General features: G+C 42.7%; 2 protein-coding genes and 1 long non-coding RNA gene across 4 annotated transcripts in view; 1 reads left to right on the plus strand and 2 right to left on the minus strand.

The window, feature by feature from the left end:
- Positions 1-7,303: 7,303 nt before the first annotated feature.
- On the minus strand, positions 7,304-10,302 carry LOC134483995 (uncharacterized). The gene is made up of 2 exons (XR_010061259.1): positions 10,103-10,302; positions 7,304-9,822 (listed from the first exon to the last, which is right to left on the minus strand). It is a non-coding gene; the product is annotated as an uncharacterized LOC134483995 (long non-coding RNA).
- Positions 10,303-15,338: 5,036 nt separating this feature from the next.
- Positions 15,339-21,444, plus strand: part of Hells (helicase, lymphoid specific) — a 45,651-nt gene continuing 39,545 nt past the window's right edge. Inside the window, exons 1-3 of one of the 2 annotated variants that reach the window (XM_017589048.3) lie at positions 15,339-16,004; positions 16,293-16,414; positions 21,211-21,333. In XM_017589048.3, coding sequence (XP_017444537.1) covers positions 15,974-16,004; positions 16,293-16,414; positions 21,211-21,333 — 276 coding nt within the window. In that variant the 5' untranslated portion in view covers positions 15,339-15,973. The remainder of the gene's footprint in view (positions 16,005-16,292; positions 16,415-21,210; positions 21,334-21,444) is intronic. The other variant, NM_001106371.1, reaches the window with a different exon arrangement.
- On the minus strand, positions 17,419-19,743 carry Rpl35al10 (ribosomal protein L35A like 10; the record flags this gene model as incomplete). Its single annotated transcript, XM_039101410.2, has 1 exon — positions 17,419-19,743. A coding segment is annotated over one exon (339 nt), but the record flags the coding sequence as incomplete, so codon positions are not given.

Here is a 21,444-nt window from a genome sequence, read left to right on the forward strand (position 1 = left end):
TTATGAGTAAATGAGTCTTTATTACTTTGGTCAACATCTAGAAGAAAGGAATAACTTTTTGTGGGGGGTGCTCAGATCTCTTCTCTAAGGGATCTATGAGATTGTCAGTGCTTTGAGCCTTTCAGAATAGTTGACATATTGTATGTACTGTTGTATGTTCATTCCCTTTGGGTCACATTCACATGACCCCACACAGCATCCCTCCCTCCCTACCCACCAATCCACCCATCTGTCCGTCCGTCCGTCCGTCCATCCATCCATCCATCCATCCATCCATCCATCCATCCATCTATCTATCTATCTATCTATCTATCTATCTATCTATCTATCTATCCGAGACAAGGTCTTTCTTTCTATGTATTCCTGGCTGGGCTGACCTAGAACTCACTATGCATACCTCTTTGGCCTCTAAAGAGATTAAGGGTGTGTGCCACATGTAATTGACAAAAATATATTACGGGTGACTCAGTGGTTAAGATAGGATTGGATGTTTTTCTAGAAGCCTCATGTGATTCCCAGCACCCACATGGTGGCTCACAACAATCTATAATGCTGGTTCTAGGGAATCCACCTCTTTCTTCTGGCCTCCATGGGCCCTGTATGCACATGATGTACTTGCATATAGGCAAGCAAATTCCCCCACACACACATACATATTTTTTAAAGTGTGTTTTGAGGAATGACAGTGTGGTTTACTTGGTAGAGAGGGTTTGATCTACATAAATCATGTGTGGTAGTGTACATCTCCAACCCCAACATTTCAGAGATGGAGGTTAAAGGATCAGGAATTTAAGGTCAAAGCCAGTCTATAATATGTGAGATCCTGCCTCTCATAGATTGACCTGTGACTGCTACACACACACACACACACACACACACACACACACTCTCTCTCTCTCTCTCTTTCTTTCTCTCTCTCTCTCGAATGCAAATGCGTTACTATAAAATAAGAAGTAAAACCTTACTAGAAACAAAATAAAAAATATACATTATGTCATTAATATGGTGAATATCCAGATGTAAAAGAATGAAACTAGAGGGAAGATAGGGGCACTCAAGCGGCAGGTCCCTTGCACTTAAGACACCGCCCAGACGTGAAGGGACCCGGTCAACTACTCCCTGCACCCAAATCCCATGGGAGGGAGAGCTAAACCTTCAGAGGGGCAGACAGGTCTGGGAAACCAGAAAAGACTACACTCTGCCCACATTTCTGACTGACTCTAGAGGAAAATACCTAATGCCATCTGAGACTCTGGTGGACGGGGGCCTGGGTAAAGGTGGCCCAAGCCCTCCTGGTTGCCGCCCTCATGGAGAGCTCAAAAGCAGCCCCAAGAGCAACTGCAGCCGAGGGACCACAGGTAAGACCAACTTTTCTGCCCCAAGTGACCTGCCTGGTGGACTCAGGACACAGGTCCACAGGAACAGCTGAAGACCTGTAGACAGGAAAAACTATACGCCTGAAAGCAGAACACTCTGTTCCCATAACTGGCAGAAAGAAAACAGGAAAACAGGTCTATAGCACTCCTGACACACAGGCCTGCCTATAGGACGGTCTAGCCACTGTCAGAAAGAGCAGAAAAGGTAACACCAGAGACAACCTGATGGCAAGAGGCAAGCTCAGGAACCCAAGCAACAGAAACCAAGACTACATGGCATCATCAGAGCCCAATTCTCCCACCAAAGCAAACACTGAATATCCAAGCACACCAGAAAAGCAAGATCTAGATTTCAAATCATATTTGATCATAATGATGGAGGACTTCAAGAAAGACATAAAGAACTTCCTTAGAGAAACGCAGGAAAACATAAACAAGTAGAAGACTATAGAGAAGACATGCAAAAATCCCTGAAAGAATTCCAGGAAAACACAAACAGGTGAAGGAATTAAAAATGGAAATAGAAGCAATAAAGAAAGCACAAAGGAAGTCAACCCTGGATAAAGAAAAACAAAGGAAGAGACAAGGAGCCGTAGATACAAGCATCACCAACAGAATACAAGAGATAGAAGAGAGAATCTCAGGAGCAGAAGATTCTATAGAAATCATCGACACAACTGTCAAAGATAATGGAAAATGGAAAAAGCTACTGGTCCAAAACATACAGGAAATCCAGGACTCAATGAGATCAAGCCTAAGGATAATAGGTATAGAAGAAAGTGAAGACTCCCAGCTCAAAGGACCAGTAAATATCTTCAACAAAGTCATAGAAGAAAACTTCCCTAACCTAAAGCAAGAGATGCCCATAAACATACAAGAAGCCTACAGAACTCCAAATAGATTGGACCAGAAAAGAAACTCCTCCCATCACATAATAGTCAAAACACCAAATGCACAAAACAAAGAATATTAAAAGCAGTAAGGGAAAAAGGTCAAGTAACATATACAGGCAGACCTATCAGAATCACACCAGACTTCTCACCAGAGACTATGAAAGCCAGAAGATCCTGGGCAGATGTCACACAGACCCTAAGAGAACACAAATGCCAGCCCAGGTTACTGTACCCAGCAAAACTCTCAATTAACATAGATGGAGAAACCAAGATATTCCATGACAAAACCAAATTTACACAATATCTTTCTACAAATCCAGTGCTACAAAGGATAATAAATGGTAAAGTCCAACATAAGGAGGCAAGCTACACCCTAGAAAAAGCAAGAAACTAATTGTCTTGGCAACAAAACAAAGAGAAGAAAAGCACACAAACATAATCTTACATCCAAATATGAATATAACAGGAAGCAACAATCACTATCCCTTAATATCTCTCAACATCAATGGACTCAACTCCCCAATAAAAAGACATAGATTAACAAACTGGATAAACAATGAGGACCCTGCATTCTGCTGCCTACAGGAAACACACCTCAGAGACAAAGACAGACACTACCTCAGAGTGAAAGGCTGGAAAACAGCATTCCAAGCAAATGGTCTGAAGAAGCAAGCTGGAGTAGCCATTCTAATATCGAATAAAATCAATTTTCAACCAAAAGTCATCCAAAAAGATAAGGAAGGACACTTCATATTCATCAAAGGAAAAATCCACCAAGATGAACTCTCAATCCTGAATATCTATGCTCCAAATACAAGGGCACCTACATACATAAAGGAAACCTTACTAAGGCTCAACGCACAGAGTGCACCACACAATAATAGGAGATTTCAACACCCCACTCTCATCAATGGACAGATCATGGAAACAGAAATTAAACAGAGACATAGACAGACTAAGAGGAGTCATGAGCCAAATGGACTTAACAGATATTTATAGAACATTCTATCCTAAAGCAAAAGAATATACCTTCTTCTCACCACCTCATGGTACTTTCTACAAAATTGACCATATAATTGGTCATAAAACAGGCCTCAATAAATACAGAAAGATAGAAATAATCCCATGTTTCCTATCAGACCATCACGGGCTAAAGCTGGTCTTCAACAACAATAAGGGAAGAACGCCCACATATACATGGAAATTGAGCAATGTTCTACTCAGTGATAACCTTGTCAAGGAAGATACAAAGAAAGAAATTAAAGACTTCTTAGAATTTAATGAAAATGAAGGTATAACTTACCCAAACTTATGGGACACAATGAAAGCTGTGCTAAGAGGAAAACTCATAGCTCTGAGTGCCTGCAGAAAGAAGCAGGAGAGAGCATATGTCAGCAGCTTGACAGCACACCTAAAAGCTCTAGAACAAAAAGAACAAATACACCCAGGAGGAGTAGAAGGCAGGAAATAATCAAACTCAGAGCGGAAATCAACCAAGTAGAAACAAAAAGGATTATACAAAGGATCAACAGAACAAAAGTTGGTTCTTTGAGAAAATAACAAGATAGATAAACCCTTAGCCAGAGTAACGAGAGAACACAGAGAGTGTGTCCAAATTAACAAAATCAGAAATGAAAAGGGAGACATAACTACAGAATCAGAGGAAATTCAAAAAATCATCAGATCCTACTACAAAAGCCTATATTCAAGAAAACTTGAAAATCTGCAGGAAATGGACAATTTCCTAGACAGATACCAGGTACTGAAGTTAAATCAGGAAGAGATAAACCATTTAAACAACCCCAGAACTCCTAAGGAAATAGAAGCAGTCATTAAGGTCTCCCAACCAAAAAGAGCCCAGGTCCAGATGCGCTCAGTGCAGAATTTTATCAGACATTCATAGAAGACCTCGTACCAATACTATCCAAACTATTCCACAAAATTGAAACAGATGGAGCACTTCCGAATTCCTTCTATGAAGCCACAATTACTCTTATACCTAAACCACACAAAGTCCCAACAAAAAAGAACTTCAGACCAATTTCCCTTATGAATATAGACACAGAAATACTCAATAAAATTCTGGCAAACCGAATCCAAGAGCACATCAAAACAATCATCCACCATGATCAAGTAGGCTTCATCCCAGGCATGCAGGGATGGTTTAATATACGGAAAACCATCAACATAATCCATTACATAAACAAACTGAAAGAACAAAACCACATGATCATTTCATTAGATGCTGAGAAAGCATTTGACAAAATTCAACACCCCTTCCTGGAAAAAAGTCCTGGAAAGAATAGGAATTCAAGGCCCATACCTAAACATAGTAAATGTCATATACACCAAACCAGTAGCTAACATTAAACTAAATGAAGAGAAACTTGAAGCAATCCCTCTAAAATCAGGGACTAGAGAAGGCTGCCCACTCTCTCCCTTCTTGTCTACGGCCATACCACCCTGAACGCGCCCAATCTCGTCTGAACTCTCTCCCTTCTTATTCAATATAGTTCTTGAAGTTCTAGCCAGAGCAATCAGACAAGAAAAGGATTTCAAAGGGATACAGATTGGAAAAGAAGTAGTCAAAATATCACTATTTGCAGATGATATGATAATATATTTAAGTGATCCCAAAACTACCACCAGAGAACTACTAAACCTGATAAACACCTTCAGCAAAGTGGCTATAAAATTAACTCAAATAAATCAGTAGCCTTCCTCTACACAAAAGAGAAACAAGCCAAGAAAGAAATTAGGGAAACGACAACCTTCCCAATAGTCCCAAATAATATAAAATACCTCGGTGTGACTTTAACCAAGCAAGTGAAAGATCTGTACGATAAGAACTTCAAGCCTCTGAAGAAAGAAATTGAGGAAGACCTCAGAAGATGGAAAGATCTCCCATGCTCATGGATTGGCAGGATTAATATAGTAAAAATGGCCATTTTACCAAAAGCGATCTACAGATTCAATGCAATCCCCATCAAAATACCAATCCAATTCTTCAAAGAGTTACACAGAACAATTTCCAAATTCATCTGGAATAACAAAAAACCCAGGACAGCTAAAACTATCCTCAACAATAAAAGGACTTCCGGGTGAATCACTATCCCTGAACTCAAGCAGTATTACAGAGCAATAGTGATAAAAACTGCATGGTATTGGTACAGAGACAGACAGATAGACCAGTTAAATAGAATTGAAGACCCAGAAATGAATCCACACACCTATGGTCACTTGATTTTTGACAAAGGAGTCAAAACCATCCAATGGAAAAAAGATAGCATTTTCAGCAAATGGTGCTGATTCAACTGGAGGTCAGCATGTAGAAGAATGCAGATCGATCCATTCTTATCACCCTGTACAAAGCCTAAGTCCAGGGTTGGGGATTTAGCTCAGTGGTAGAGTGCTTGCCTAGCAAGCGCAAGGCCCTGGGTTCGGTCCCCAGCTCCGGAAAAAAAAAGAAAAAAGAAAAAAACCAAAACCAAAACAAAAGCAAAGCGTAAGTCCAAGTGGATCAAGGACCTCCACATCAAACCAGATACACTCAAACTAATAGAAGAAAAAGTGGGGAAGCATCTCGAACACATGGGCACTGGAGAAAATTTTCTGAACAAAACACCAATGGCTTATGCTCTAAGATCAAGAATTGACAAATGGGATTTCATAAAACTGCAAAGCTTCTGTAAGGCAAAGGACACTGTTGTTAGGACAAAACGACAACCAACATAGGTGAATGCCAGCAACAAACTACTGAACTGAGAATGGGACCCCAGTTGAAGGAATCTTAGAAAGGGCTGAAAGAGCTTGAAGGGGCTTGAGACCCCATATGAACAGCAATGCCAACCAGCCAGAGCTTCCAAGGACTAAGCCACTACCCAAAGACTATACATGGACTGACTCTGGGCTCCAACCTCATAGGTAGCAATGAATAGCCTAGTAAGAGCACCAGTGGAAGGGGAAGCCCTTGGTCCTGCTAAGACTGAACCCCCAGTGAACGTGATTGTTGTTGGGAGGGCGGTAATGGGGGGAGGATGGAGAGGGGAACACCCATATAGAAGGGGATTGGGAGGGGTTAGGGGGATGTTGGCCCAGAAACTGGGAAAGGGAATAACAATCGAAATGTAAACAAGAAATAATTAATAAAAAAAAATGAAACTAGGGCTGGAGAGATGGCTCAGCGGTTAAGAGCACCGACTGCTCTTCCAGAGGTCATGAGTTCAATTCCCAGCAACCACATGGTGGCTCACAACCATCTGTAGAGAGTTCTGATGCCCTCTTCTGGTCTATCTGAAGACAGCTACAGTGTACTTATATATAATAAATGAATAAAAAAAAAAATGAAACTAGATTCCTATCTAGTTCCAAAACTTGGGCTCATTTTGATTTCCCTTTCCAACACTATTGTTATTGCTTCATGTTTTTTTTTCTTCTTTAAACTAGTGGCAAGGGGAAGAGTAAGGCAGCCATCCTTGACAAATCATGATTCCATGGTGTACCTGGTTAGTTTAAACTGTCAACACAACCTAGAATCACCTCGAAACAACTTTAATTCAGGAATTGCCTAGGTCAGATTGTCCAGTGGGCATGTTTGTAGGGGATTCTCTTGATAATTAGTATAGAAAGACCCAGCCTATTATGAATAGTATCATTCCCTAGGCAGGAGTTTGTACCTATATAAGGCAGGAGAAAGCTATAAGAACCAGCAAGCAGGGGCTGGGGATTTAGCTCAGTGGTAGAGCGCTTACCTAGGAAGCGCAAGGCCCTGGGTTCGGTCCCCAGCTCCAAAAAAAAGAACCAAAAAAAAAAAAAAAAAAAAAGAACCAGCAAGCAAATGGGCATGGATGGATGGATGGATGGATGGATGGATGGATGGATGGATGAATTTTTTTTTCTGTTTCTTTGCTGTGGTCTGTGCATATGTGCCTAGATAGATTCTTTAATCCCTGACCAAACTAGCTCAGTCAGTCGACAGGATCTTGAGGGAGGGAGTGGAGGATTAAAGAAAGAGAAGGCAATTACACAACATTATAACATGACTTCAGCCAGTGCTGAAGCAGGTTTATTTTTTTTCTAGTCTGCTTTTATACCATTCTAGGTACATGCGAAGAATAGGGTCAGTTTTAGGTCAAAGACAAAGAAGTCAAGGAACAAACAAGGCATGAACAAAGTCCTGTGGTCACTGTGTCTAGGGTTTTTTCAGGATGACCAAGATACAAGGAATGCAGTACATTCCTTGGCTGTATTCTTGAGGCTTGTCCTAGACCAATGTGAATATTCTTGTCAATACTCTTGAAGCAGCATCAAGGGCTTTCCACTAGTCCCTGCCTTGGCTTCCCCTCAAATAAGGGTCTATGACCTAGAGATGTAACCCAAATAAACCCTCTTCTTGCCTAAGTTGCTTTTTGTCTGGGTCATTTTTTGTAGCAACAAATGAACGAGGACACAATTTGGTACAGCGACTGAGGTGTCACTTGATGGACTTGGCCATGTGGATTTTATACTTTGTTTTTAGAGAAGGAATATAAAAGCATTTGGAGCTCTGGACTGGAGAAACCATTGAGTGCTAGAGGCAGTATTTGGTTCACTAATTCTTGTGAGAGTTTGGAAGATACTAATGCTGAGAGAAATTGTGGAAATTGTGAGCAGCCTGGCACATAAGGTTTCAGTAGGGAGCAAGAACTTTATCAGGAATTGGGCCAGGGACCAGTCATGTGATATTTTGCTTATTTAATTGTCTTATTTGATCCTGCTGGGGTTTAGTTATAAGAGATCATCAGTACCACTGAAGTATGACCTTCTGTGCTTCATTGGGGCAGTAGGGATGTATTTCTTCAGGGTCAGGAGATGTGATCCAAGGGGGCCTGGCTACTTAGATCTATCTTAGCAGAAATTAGCAGTGCAAGAGTTGAAGACATGAAATGGTCATGGTGAGCAACTAAGGCTTAGCACCTTGTGGCCAGAGTCTCTACAAAGATGCTCTGAGAGAGGCCACTGGTAAAAGTGAAGCCTCAGTTGCAACAGAGAACCCTGGATATTGGAGATGCCAGGACTGTGGGATGTCTGCCAGAGAGAGCTACAGCCATAGAATGGAGATAGTGTGAGCCTAAAAGAGAAGCTCATTCAAGAACTAAAGCACTATGCTGAAGGCTGGTGTTTATATTTTCACTCCCCTATGCAATTAGTTTGTTTGACTCGTCTGCATTGTGTGTGCTTGAAGACATGTGTGGCGGGGAGGTACATGGGCAGGAAATATGTCAGGATATATGCTTGTCCCTGATTTGACCTGATGGGAAATGTGGTGAGTTTTGATTTTTTTAAGTCCCTGGGGAAAAATGTGGCCATTTTGGGGGTAAGGGGTAGACCTAAAGAAGGACATGGGCAGAGTCTATCAGCCTGGCCAGTATTTGATTAAAGCTTGCTTCAATTTTGGCCCAAAGATTGTGGTGGTGATTTCATTCTCTACCAGTGGAATTAACACTTTGTTTGCTGTGGATCGCAGAGCTGGAGAGGTAGGGCTTCCTAAGCCCTTCAAAGCTTAGCAATTACCTTGAGTAAGTCCCAGATGTTAGACATTGGTCTATAGGATTTGGTGTTTATACTGCCGGGCTTGGGTTTTTTGTTTGTTTTGGTTTGGGTTTTTTGGATGTGATTATTCCTTGTGATGCTCTGATTCTTTCCTTTTGGAATAATACACTTATAGCTATGGTTCAGCTACTCTTCCATAGGTCCTCGTTTGATTCCCAGCACCCACACGGTAGCTCACAATCATCTGTAATTCCATTCCCAAGGGACATCCTCTTCTGGCCTGTGAGGGCATTGTATAACACCCATATGCATATATAAAAAGAAATCTATAAAATTTATAACATTGGGTTTCTTTAGTTTGCATGTTTTGGTATTGTTTTGTCTTTGGGACAGGGTCCTATGAGTCCCAGCTGGCTCCTGACTCATAGATCTGTCTCCTTTGCTTCCTGAGTGCTGGGGTTAATGGTGCGTGTCACCATGCCTGGCTGACTGTGGCACTTTTAATGTTGGATTATGTTTTATTTTATATTACATGAACCTTGGGCTTTGGGAGCAAGGATGAGTGATGTGTTTTGGATCAGAGGCTGTTTTTCAAGTCTCCCACTGTGTCTCCCACTGTGTCTGTTTTCCCACTATGTCTCCCGCTTATCCTGCATATTTATAGAATGGCTTCAGAACACTGGATGGCCATTCTTTATGTATTTTCCTATGAGCCAGAAGTATTCCTTCCAATCTAGGAATGAGATGTTTTGTTTTGGTCTTTCCTCAGTCACCTTTGTACGTTCCAGGAGTTTACCTGACATCTCCACCCTGTTGAGTTGTGGGGAACAAGTGCTGCTGCTGCTGCTGCTGCTCCTCCTCCTCCTCCTCCTCCTCCTCCTTTTCCTCCTCCTCTTCCTCCTCCTCCTCCTCCTCTTCTTTGTCCTCCTCCTCTCCTCCTCATCCTCTTCTTCCTCCTCCTCCTCTTCTCTTTAAAACAGGGTCGCATGTGGTTGAGGCCTAAGTACTTGAAAATCTTGATCCTGGAATTAGAAGCATGTGGTAACACACTTTGGTTTTAGATATTCCTATAATTTCCAAAGTAAAAGGGCCAGAATTGCAGGAGTGGGCAAATAGGAAAAACACACAGAGTTCAGCCATTGGAGGAATGGCAGAAGAAAAGCTAAATGCTAACAGAGGTTCTGTCAAATGTCTTCCTACAAATTCTTCAATTCCTGTTTGAAGCAGGTAAGAGGGCCTTCAGCTCCAGCCCAGCCCACCGGCCATAGCAGAAAAGAAGTCTGGGCAGCAGGAAAAACTCACCAGCACCACACAAGAAGGGCACAAGGACAATTGGACACAAAACGCCTCCTCTGGCATCTGGTACATTGTCTTTGGGATCCCACGGTCGATCACTAAACTGACATAAAACACAGATTTTACATCAAAGGTTTAAATAAAAAGGTTTATTCTCAATCTTATATGAGTGTCTATGGCCCAAGATTAGATACAAGTTGCCTGAAATGACACATTCCCCCATGAAAGTTAGATACATAACCATTCTGAAGAAAGAGTCATAAATCAAGGCATTTACCAAGCACATTAGTGAGACCATCAGGTAAGTGGATTACAGCAAAATGGGGAATGTGGCAATCAGAATAGCCCATGGCATGGAGGAGTAAAGAATAGACAATGTGAACAGCGCAGAGCAGGCAAAGTGAGAGGAAGAAGTGGGGAGAGAGAAGACAGGAGAGAGATCGAAGTATAGAGACAGACAGAAATCGTGCCACATCTCTCAGAAGGAATGGGGTCCTTTGGAGCCATTCAGAGAAGTGACCTGAGCTGGGTCTGAGGTGCAGTACTTGGGGCAAGTGGTATGCATATCTCTTGAGTTGGAGCCAGCCTGGTCTCTACAGCAAATTCCAAATTCCAGGCCAGCCAGGGAGACGCAATGAGAAGGGTATGCGTGTTTGGCCTTGCTTCCTGCTCCGTTTGACAGTTCGGTAGGGTCTTATTCGAGTAGATTTTACTGAACGAATAAAGTTTTAGAGAGAACTTTGTTCTCTCTGAGACTCGCAGGTTGGTGCAGTGTCATCAGGAGCTAGACTTTAGTTGAATAAGGCCTCCCAGTACTGGGTCAGGCTACAGCGTCTCTGCTAGAAAGTAGGGATTTTGCTTCTTATGTTTGATCTTTTTCCCCCCTCTTTCTTTTCGTATCTCTAGTAGAGAAATCTTTCCTATAAGTTATAAGAGTTTTTTTTTAAAGTTTTTATTTTTAAAGGTAAGAATTCTCCATTGTAGCCCAGGTTGCCTCCAGCTCCAGAGTGCTGGCATTTCAGGCCTGCGTCAGCACGTTTGTCAGTCTTTTTATCTCTTATGACAGGGGTCTCACGTAGTTCAGGCTGGTCTCAAACTTTCTGTGTAGACTGTTACTATGTGGATCATGAAGCTGGCTGTGAATGGTGTTTCCCTGTCTGCGCTTGATTGGTCTATATGTCACCACACTAGGAGCTCTGCTGTAGGTTTTGGTGCAAGCCGAGGGCATTCTTTGCTTTTGGGTTGGGGGAAGCTATGCTCTCCTTACCTGATAGAAGGAGGTCACATAGAGATGGTATGATTGGCTGTCAAGGGGACTAAAGACGGGGTAATTCTGGCTCTGCATCTACATCTTTCTTTCCGTTTCATTGTATTCAGTTTTCCATTTGTTTCTGCAAGTGGTGTGTGTATGTGCATGGGGGTGGGTTATGTCTGGTCTTGTTAGCCAGATCGCCCTAGGGATCCGGTTTCTAGGGGATCTGTGGTTCTGAGGCTGGACTCACACATGGGCCACTATCCTCATGTAAACATTTTACATGGGTTTCTGGGGATCTGAATTTCTGTGTTCATGCTTGCTTAGCAAGCACTTTTTAAACACTGATCCATCTCCCTAGATCCTTTTGTATAGTTAATAATTAGCTAATCAGCCTTTTAAGAATCTTCCCACACGTGATTGGGACTCTCCGCCCCCACCCCCTCCAGGAACTTCAGTTTCCTCGTGCAGTGAGATCAAGATAGGAACTGAGATACTGGATAAATCTCAGTTTTGCAACACAGAGAGAGGGAGGCAACTCATTATATTAGTGAGTACTTGAGTGTGTATTGAGTGCGATAGCCAGATTGCTGAATCTGTTTATTTAAACAGATTTATTTATTTTATTTATATGAGAACACTTTAGCTGTCTTCAGACTCACCAAAAGAGGGCATCAGGACCTCTGGGAAAGCAGTGCTCGTAACCACGGAGCCATCGCTCCAGCCAGAGATACCAGTTTTTTAAATGCTAGTGTAGATACTTGTTTCTGTGTGTAGTGGGTTTTGTTTTATACAACAGGTCACGGGCAAGCATAGGAGATAGTTTAGCATTTTGAGATTTTACTTGGTTTGCGCTAGAAACTAACGCTCTTCTTCTAATAATGCATTTGACAGCTTGAGACCCTTACCTGCATATTATACACACATACCCCCTTTCTAAAAAGTGCATCTAGGAATGTGTTAGCAACCGTGGGCACCCATCTGCTTCATCTGCACACATCCCACTTCAAACAAGAAAATTGGTGTCTTCTCCCGCTGATGACCATCTATTTGAACATGTTTCCAGTGTATCCACGTAAGAAGGAAGGAGAACCTATTTGCCTAGTTGATTTTGGGTGTCTGAGTAATAAGGCAACCTGTCAAACTTTAAAAAGAATCACCTATCATCATATGTCTGTACACAATTGGGTGTGCCTATAATTAAAGTGAGATGCACTTAGGAAACATGATCAATAACAAAGTCCTATATTATTTAAGGGTGTTAATCAAAGTAGAGAAACCACCCAAACTGCACCCCTTAGCAACCAAACTCCTCCTCTCAAACCCCATAGAAGGAAGTCCTAAACAATAATCAGGGCCCTTGGGTAGACTCCCTCATGTGGCCCACTGTCTGTCTTGGTAATTCTTTCTTTTTGTTCTATACTATTACTTTGAGTAAAGTCTCCTTGCTACATTGCACCATTTATTTCAGTTCCCTGAACAAAAAGTCAAACCGCTAGAAGCAGCTAGGCTAGACACTAACTGCCAGTAATAGTTACTTAGCCTTTTCTGGCCCCAAACTCCTTAATGTTAACCAGACCGGCCTCAAGATTTATAGCGGTCCTCCTGTCTTTGGTTCCATGAAGTTGGGGTTACAGGTGTGAACTACCTTGTACCTTAGGCTGATTTGAAAAACACTTTGTGGCCCAGGCCAACCTCAGATACATAGCAACGTGCTTACCTCAGACTCCTCTGAATGCTGTAATTATGGATGTGCACCACTCAGCCTAGTTAAGTGTTCATATTTTCTTTTGTTGTTGGTCTGCTTTTTAGAGACAGTTTCACTAAGTAGCCCTGGCTGTCCTGGAACTTACTATGTAGACCAAATTGGCTTTGACCATTCACACCACCAGAGCACTGGAGCACCGGTATCAAAGGGGTCCATCACAATGCCTGGCTAAGTGTAAATCATTCCAAAATAAGATATAAAGGGGAGAACTGATGTTGCCACAAAGTTAATAGCTCCTCTTCCTCCTCCTGCTACTGCAGTCTTCCTCTTCCAATAGAGATTTAAATATTGAATAATGATGGAAAGACTTGAGTGAAAATTTAGGAACCCTGGGGAATGCAATGTTAAGCTAAGATTCCTAGAGTAGGCTTCAGGAACTTCTAACCAGAAGAGAAAATAAGGGAGTGAATGGTAGGTTTGCAAATATTATTACTGGGAAAATGGGGGGAAATCTGTTTTTGAAGGAGACTTTGTGGTATAAAAGTGAACAATGGTTAGATTTGGTATTGAAATCTGATTGGGTGGATAGTGAAGCTGTTAATATAAGAAGGATTTTCCAACACATTTTGTGGGGTAGAGAAATATGTTTCAGAAGAAAAATCCCAATGTCATATCTGGGTTTTTAACTTCTTTGTATGACAACCCCTCTTGCCAACTCTGCTTATCTTTAGCCTTATTTTAAAAAATATATCTATTTATGAGCCTGTGGGTGGTATATATGTATGTATGTATGTATGTATGTATGTATGTATGTAGATAGCCAAGGAGGCCAGAAGAGGCATTAGTCCCCAGGAAATGGAGTTACAGGCACATGCACATGCGGGGAACCATACTCAGGTGGTCTGCAGGAACTTTAAGTGCTCCTAGCTGCTAAGCCATCTCAACTCCTACATTAGCCTTCTTCATTCAAAGCACGCCTGGGCGGTTTCTGCCATGGTGGTGTTTGAATAGTTGTTGTTTCTGTCTAGGCTACTCTTACCCTGGGCTGGTTGGCTTTTTGACATTTCTTTGCTTGTCATCCCCCTGCATTCCCCCCTCACCGCTCCCCCCTAAGGATCAAATTACTTAATCTTAAAGAACAGCCAATTCTCCCATTACCCTATTCTGTTTCCAGTTCTGGAATTTCAGTACCTATGCATAAAGATTTAGAAGCTCTAGTTCATTGCCCTATGTTTTCTGTTGCCCTGGAGGCATTTATACCAAAGTAGGTAGATAGGGCTTTTCTTGGCCATTCTAGTATTTGGTCTGCATGGCAAAGATGGGTGAGGAAATTAATGTAGCAATGTAGCAGGTGTCTGTTCTTTGAGAACCAAATGAATTTACACCGTGCTCCAACTCTTGTTCTGGACAAATCAACCTACACCTTCTGAAGAATTAGAAGGGAAGTTGCTCATCAAGGCCTGATTGCATATATTGGCACTTGGGAGGCAGAGGCAGGTGGGGCTCTGTGAGTTCAAGGGCAGTATAATCTGCATAGCAAGTTCTAGGCCAGGTGGGGCTGCATAGTGAGACTCCGTCTCAAATAAATCTGATTTTATTAAAAAAAAAAAAAAACGGATTCTGAAGGCGGTCATGGAATAGTGTAAACTCGTGTCTTTAAATTTTTTTCCATTTTTATTTAGTGTACATGCTTAGAGATGTGGGGGTAGGCTTACAAATGCCACTTGGTACTCATAGGGACTGAAGGACAACTTATAGGACTTTTCTTCTACGTGCGGAAGGCACTGCAGAAAAGGAATCAAAACCTAAGCAAAACAGCCGCGAGAAAAACTCTTCTCCCACTTTTATTAGTGCTCTATTTGGTTCTAAAAAAAAAATGTTCGTGTACTCCAGGATGTCTCTAAGTTAGCTAGTAACCTAGGATGACCTTCCAGAAGTACTAATCCTCTGCCTGCAAGTCCACTGCCCGAGATGACCGGGCAGGGGGAGGGGGGAGGGTGGGGATGGGAGTGGGGGTGGTTTGCGGGGGGTGATGCTTTTCCCCACTATGCCAGGTTTATGCGCTGAGGCTAGTTCAATGCTCTGCATGCGAGGCAAGCATCACACCAATTCCACCACACCTTCAGACCTATTTCTGAGTCCCGTCTCTTCCTCTCAGTTTATCACTCCCTATTTTATCCTAAAGAATTTTCCTGAACTAGCCATGATCTTAATTTCCTACTCATATACCATTCCTCAGTTATTTGGAAAGGAAGTCTACGAAAAATGTGCTGGGTCCAGCGAGCTTGGCAGTTTTTGACATCCTAACATCGAACTTCATGATCGTTTTCTGACCGAAAGGACAGGTATGGGGGGGGGGGGGGGGAGGATGTTTAAAAACACCAGTGTGTTGGGCTGGGGATTTGGCTCAGTGGTAGAGCGCTTACCTAGGAAGCGCAAGGCCCTGGGTTCGGTCCCCAGCTCCGGAAAAAAAAGAACCAAAAAAAAAAAAAAACAAAAAAAAAAACAAAAAAAAAACACCAGTGTGTAAAAAGGTCTTGCACCCGCCGAACAACTCGGAACCATCATTAAATAAAAAAGGGACAATCTGGGCCACTACGGTCCGCGGAGTCTCCATGACCACGAAAGATGTCCGAGGCTGAAGCTGGCAACCCCCATTTGCTGGAGATTCAGGTTCGGGTAAACAAGGATTAAGGCAACCCTGCTGCGAAGTGGCGGAAGGCGAAAACAAGCTGGCCCAAATCTCGTGAGCCGAGGCCCCCTTGAGGGCAGGGAGCCGGAAGTCTCGCGAGATGACCAGGTTTTCCCGCGAAAGAGAAGCGCGCGAACTTCTCGCGCGGTGGGGTGAGTGAGCCGACCTACCTTGCAGCACTGTGAGGAGTTAGCTCGCGGCGTTTGAGGCGACCAGAGTCCAGCCATGCCTGCGGAGCGGCCCGCGAGCAGCAGCGGTGAGTCGGCGGCGTGGAGGCTGTACCCCGGGGAGGGAGGAACCGGGCTGAGGGGGAAAGAGGCGTGAGGAGCGGCCGGCGGCGACCTTGTCTGCTAGGTGGCACGGAAGGGTGTCCACAAGTCTCCCTTGCTCCTCTCTTCACGAGCTGGGTCCGGGCAGACGGGCTTTGCCACCCAGACGCTAGCTATGGCTTTTGCTTCGGATGCAACCGGGAAGGGAGGAGGGCCGTGGCTTTCGGTAACTTGGAACTTAGATCACGTTCTGAAAGCCCTGCATCCTCCCTTAGGGCCCTTGGCTCCAGAAATGGCTGAGCAAACGGAGCCTGCAGTGATTACCCCAGCCATGCTGGAGGAGGAAGAACAGCTCGAGGCTGAGGGACTTGAGAAGGAACGGAAGATGTTAGAAGAGGTAATGCCCCGTGGCCCGAGGCTCTCTCCGCCTTCCCTCCCACCCCGGGTGTTCTTCACCTCTTGCTTGGCTTTTCCTTGAACTTCAGAGCAGCCCTGGCCACTTGGCTATTCCCTACTTGAAATCTTGCCATGTGCTTGATGGGGTCGTTTGCAACGTTTCTTGAGAGAACGTTTCAAATTGCTTTTTTTTTTTTTTTTTGGTTATTAAGTTTTAGCCAAAGTCACTGATGAATACTTTTTGGCCATCTTTGCTTTTTAAATATGTACTCTCACTGTATGGCTGCTGGCTAACATTAATCTTTAATGCCCAGAGTCATAATGTATGTCCCACTACACAGAGATGGTAGAAGTTGACATCAATCAAAGGCTGGGCTGTAATCCAGGTCTTCTGACTATTCCCTTCCCCTCTGTTTTTCTGTTGAGTTTGTTTTTGAGACAGTATTAGGCTGGCCTCCGGACCCCAGGGTCCCTCTGCCTAGCTTCCCAGTGCTGGGATTACTGGAGTGTGCAATCATTCCCTACTCCTAAGGATTTCTTAGAAATTTATTTCTGTTTGCTGCCTAAGTGATCAACTTGTTTTTAGTTTTCTATAAGTAAGATTCTTTAGCTAAAGTTGAGTTGTACGTTTTCGTGACAAGTTACAGTATTTGTAGTTTCTTTAAACAGAATCTTTTAAAACTTAGTAAAAGCAGCTTTTAACATTTGGCAAGTTTAGTTCTTGATTAGTATTATGAAGTCCCACCCTGCCGCTTAATTGTTGCATATGTAGGAAAAGGTGTTATATTCATGGGAAGTTCTTAAATCCTTAGTTTTTTCCTTTGCATTTCATCCTGTCAATACAATATGATTCTCTTTGGAATTTTTTTAGTCTTAATTTTGTAGCCTAGGCTGGGCTGGAACTCACAGTAGTTCTCTATTCTGAGCCTTCTGAGTGTATAGCCTGTGCCACCTTCTCTAACTTATATTCTTTTTTAAAAACATTTTTTCCTTTGTTATTTTGAGGTGTGTGTGTGTGTCTGTGTGTGTGAGTGTGTGTGTGTCTGTGTGAGTGTGTGTGTGTCTGTGTGTCTATGTGTGTGAGTGTGTGTGTCTGTGTCTGTGTGTGTGTCTGTGTGTGTCTGTGCGTGTGTGTGTCTGTGCATGTGTCTATGTGTGTGTCTGTGTGTGTGTGTCTGTGTGTGTGAATGTGTCTGTGTGTGTGTCTGTGTGTCTGTGTGTGTGTGTGTGTGTGTGAGAGTGTGGTATTCATTGGAGTGCTGGGAAACAAACCTGGCACTCTGTAAGAGCAGGTGCACTGGGGGCTGGAGAGATGGCTCAGCGGTTAAGAGCACTGACTGCTCTTCCAGAGGTCCTGAGTTCAATTCCCAGCAACCACATGGTGGCTCATAGCCATCTGTAATGAGATCTGATGCCCTCTTCTGGTGTGTCTGAAGATAGTGACAGTGCATATACGTTAAATAAATAAATCTTTAAAAAAAAAAAGGCAGGTGCACTGTCACCTGCTGAGCCATCTTTCCAGCCCAGATTATTTTCCCAAGTGAACAAGCTGAGATAGTTGATCATAAAGTAAATGTGCCAGAGTCTGGCTCCAGCAGGGTTCAGGTCTCAAAGAGGTGTAGAGTCAGCAGGGAAGGAGACTGACACGGTCTAAAGACAAGTCAAATTGGCCAAGACCGCTGGTTTATTGAAGGCTTTACACCTTTTATATTCTGTATTTGCATAGTAGCTTAATCACAGGTAATGTTGAAAAAATGATCTCACAGATTGTTAAGTTCAGCAAGATTCTAAGTCCCTGTTGTTCTCTTAGCTTCAGAACCCTTTACATCCCCTCCTGCAGGCTGTCTGCCTTTGTGGTCAGGAGGTTCCAGACATTGAGTCCTGAGAAACACACCCTTATGAGCAATTTTCATTCCTCAAGAGGCAGTGTTTGCACAATAAGCATTGAGCTGTTTCCTACTTGGGTTCCTGTGTGCCTTCCTCTTACAGTATGGGCCTGCTCTCCTCGTTCTCTCACCAAAGGAAAGGTCCTGTATCTTACTCTTCTTTCATTAGCCTACCATCCTCCTCAGTGGCTGCTGCTCTGTAAGTCACACACCCGGGGAATCAGTTGCGGACACTATCCTATACTCAGAAACTGAACTCTTGCCCTCAACTGCCAAGGCCTCAGACTCTGGGTTCCCATTGTTTCTGTCAATTGTGTGCTTTCATCCTTGGGAGTAGGTGTAAGTGCCTAGGAGTTCCTGGAACCATCTTTCAGTTAATAAATCTTTAACACCTCTACTCTTGGTGCTGAGGGCACAATGGGGGTTCTTGTGTGGGAGTAGGCAGGGTTAATCATGCTGTTAATTCTCTGTGGTACAGGCTTTCCTCCAAAGGATTATCTTATTTAGAGAGATTACTGTGTATACAAAGCTCATATAGCATTTCCCAAAGGAAAAAGCATAAGGAACTCCCATAACAAAATCAAAGATGAGGTAAAAGGATGCTACAGAACTGTGGTCGGCAGTCCTGATATGCTGGAACTTTGTCAAGCAGCAGTGGTCGCCAAGGGGGTCCACACTGTCAATATTGCAGTCAAATTTCAACTCAGGCTGCGTCCATGTTCCCTTTCCTTGAAAGATATACTGTAATGGAATATTGAACTAACCATAAATAGAAAGCCACTTGATTTAGGAAATTCACATTGATTATGATTCACATTACATATTTTATATGTCAGTCTTCCGTATTGTGTGTTTGTGTTGCACATGAAGAATGAACAGAAATTGATGTAAAGTGTCTTCCATTCTCCATTTAATTAAAAATTATTAATGTGTGTGGGTCTGTATATCCCATGGCACATGGTGGAAGTCAGAGGACAGCTTTATGGAGTTTGTTCTCCTTCCATCTGCCTTTATATGGGTTCTAGGGATTGAACATAGGTTGTTAGGCTTGATTGGCAAGAACCGTTTTTTTTTTTTTACTTTTATTTATTTACTCTCCATTAGTTTAAATCCAGGATGGGTACAGCATCACACGGATTCTGTGTCCAATGGCCTTTGCAGGAAGGTTGCTTCGGAATTTGGCATGAACCATGCCACTGTTTCCATGGACCCGAGTTACTTTTGCCCAGATCACTCTGGTTTTGTTTGGTTCGCCTCCAGGAGTCACTGTATTGTTTTTTGCTTTGTACACATAAGCACACCTGTTGCCTAAGTAGAACTCAGTTTCATCTCGGGCATAAACACCTTCAATTTTAAGAAGAGCCGTGTGCTCTCTTTGGTTCCGGAGGCCTCGATTGTAGCCAGCAAAAATGGCCTTGCACCACAGCCTTGCAGACGTACTTGTTTTTTTTTTTTGTTTGTTTGTTTTTTTTTTTTAAGAAGTCCTGTTCCCAGCAGGCCTCCAAATGCCTTTTTTTTTTTTTAAAACTGACCCATTTTAAGATAAAACCTCTTATTGATCATCCATCTTACCCATTCATCTAGATAGGATAGGACAGCAAGCCCCAGGAATCCTCCTGTCTACAGGTCAGTGTTGAAGTTACAAGCTTCATCGTGCTCACTTTTATGGGGTTCTGGGAGTCCTAACAGCTGTACACATAAAGTTAAAATAAATTACCCAATAAATGTTATATAAAAGTAATACAAAAAGTAGAGGTTTGTAGTTCAAAAGTGTAAGTGACATGAAACCAATGATCTAGGTGGGTGTGGTGGCCCATGTGTAATCCCAGTATCTGGGAGGTAGATGCAGGAGAATCAATTCAAGGTCATCTTTTGTTTGAGTAAGTTTGAGGTGAGCCTCAGCTCTTAAAAGAAAGCTAAAGCATAAAGGCAAAACTCTGGGGAACACAAAATGCTGGCATGGATAGTAAGACCTGAGCAGTACTATACGTACAGTTAACTTCGAGAAGAGGTCTGTACTGATGAGACTGCTCAGCCGGTAAATTGTTGGGTGTATGAGACTGGCGACCTGGAACTGGATCCTCAGGACCCATGTAAAGGTAGGAGTGAGTTAACTTCAGAGTTTTCTTTTGCTTTTCACAAATGGGTGTGCAAGCCTGCAAATGTTGCCTTTATACAGACAGACAAATAAGAAAGAGGTTTATTGGGGTTCGGGATTTAGCTCAGTGGTAGTGCGCTTGCCTAGGGAGCGCAAGGCCCTGGGTTTGGTCCCCAGCTCCGAAAAAAAGAAGAAGAAAAAAAGAGGTTTATTTCAATGTCACTGTTCTGATCCAAGGTTGAGGGGCTGAATTTGGTGATGACATTCTTGAAGGCTGAATCTCCAAGTAGCAGAGGGCATCACATAGCACAGGTTTTGTTTTTTCTGAGTTTTTATTTTGAGGTAGGATATATATCCCAGGTTAGCTTGGAATTCCCTTATAACTGTGACTATCCTTGACCTCTTGAGTCTATCTCCTGAGTACTGGGATTAAAGGCCTAGGCCACTGTGCCTGGGCAACAGCAATTTTAAAGTTATAAGAAGATGTGGTAGCCTCTGGCCAGTGAGAGTTTTGTTTGTTTTGGTTAGCATAAAAGTTAGGGATTTCATATGGTATTTTTCACATATGTCATATTTTGTTGTCAATTCCTCCCCTCCTATTTTCCCTCACCCCTCCTTTTAGTGGTTTTCATTCTTTGGGTTTTGTTTTTGTGTTTATTCTAATTTTCTTTTCATTGCTTTGTTTAGTGTATTTTAAGACAGAGTCTTGTGTAGTTAGGCTGGCACCTAACTTGCTGTGTAGAAAGAAGGATGGCGTTGAATAATATTTGTGTCTCTTTAATTTATTATCCTGGAATATTTTTCTTTGGATAGGCTCGAAAGTCTTGGGACAGAGAGTCCACTGAAATTCGGTACCGCAGACTGCAACATTTGCTTGAAAAAAGCAATATCTACTCAAAATTTTTGTTGACTAAAATGGAACAACAGCAGTTGGAGGTATGTATGTGTGATTAACTAGAAAATAGGTTAGGAGCATTTCGGAAACAGCTTTTTGAAGTATAAATTAGTAGAGTTAAGTGTAGAGATTTCAAGTTTATTCTTTGAGTT

This window comes from Rattus norvegicus, chromosome 1 (genome assembly GCF_036323735.1).
Source record: "Rattus norvegicus strain BN/NHsdMcwi chromosome 1, GRCr8, whole genome shotgun sequence".
Taxonomy (NCBI): domain Eukaryota; kingdom Metazoa; phylum Chordata; class Mammalia; order Rodentia; family Muridae; genus Rattus; species Rattus norvegicus.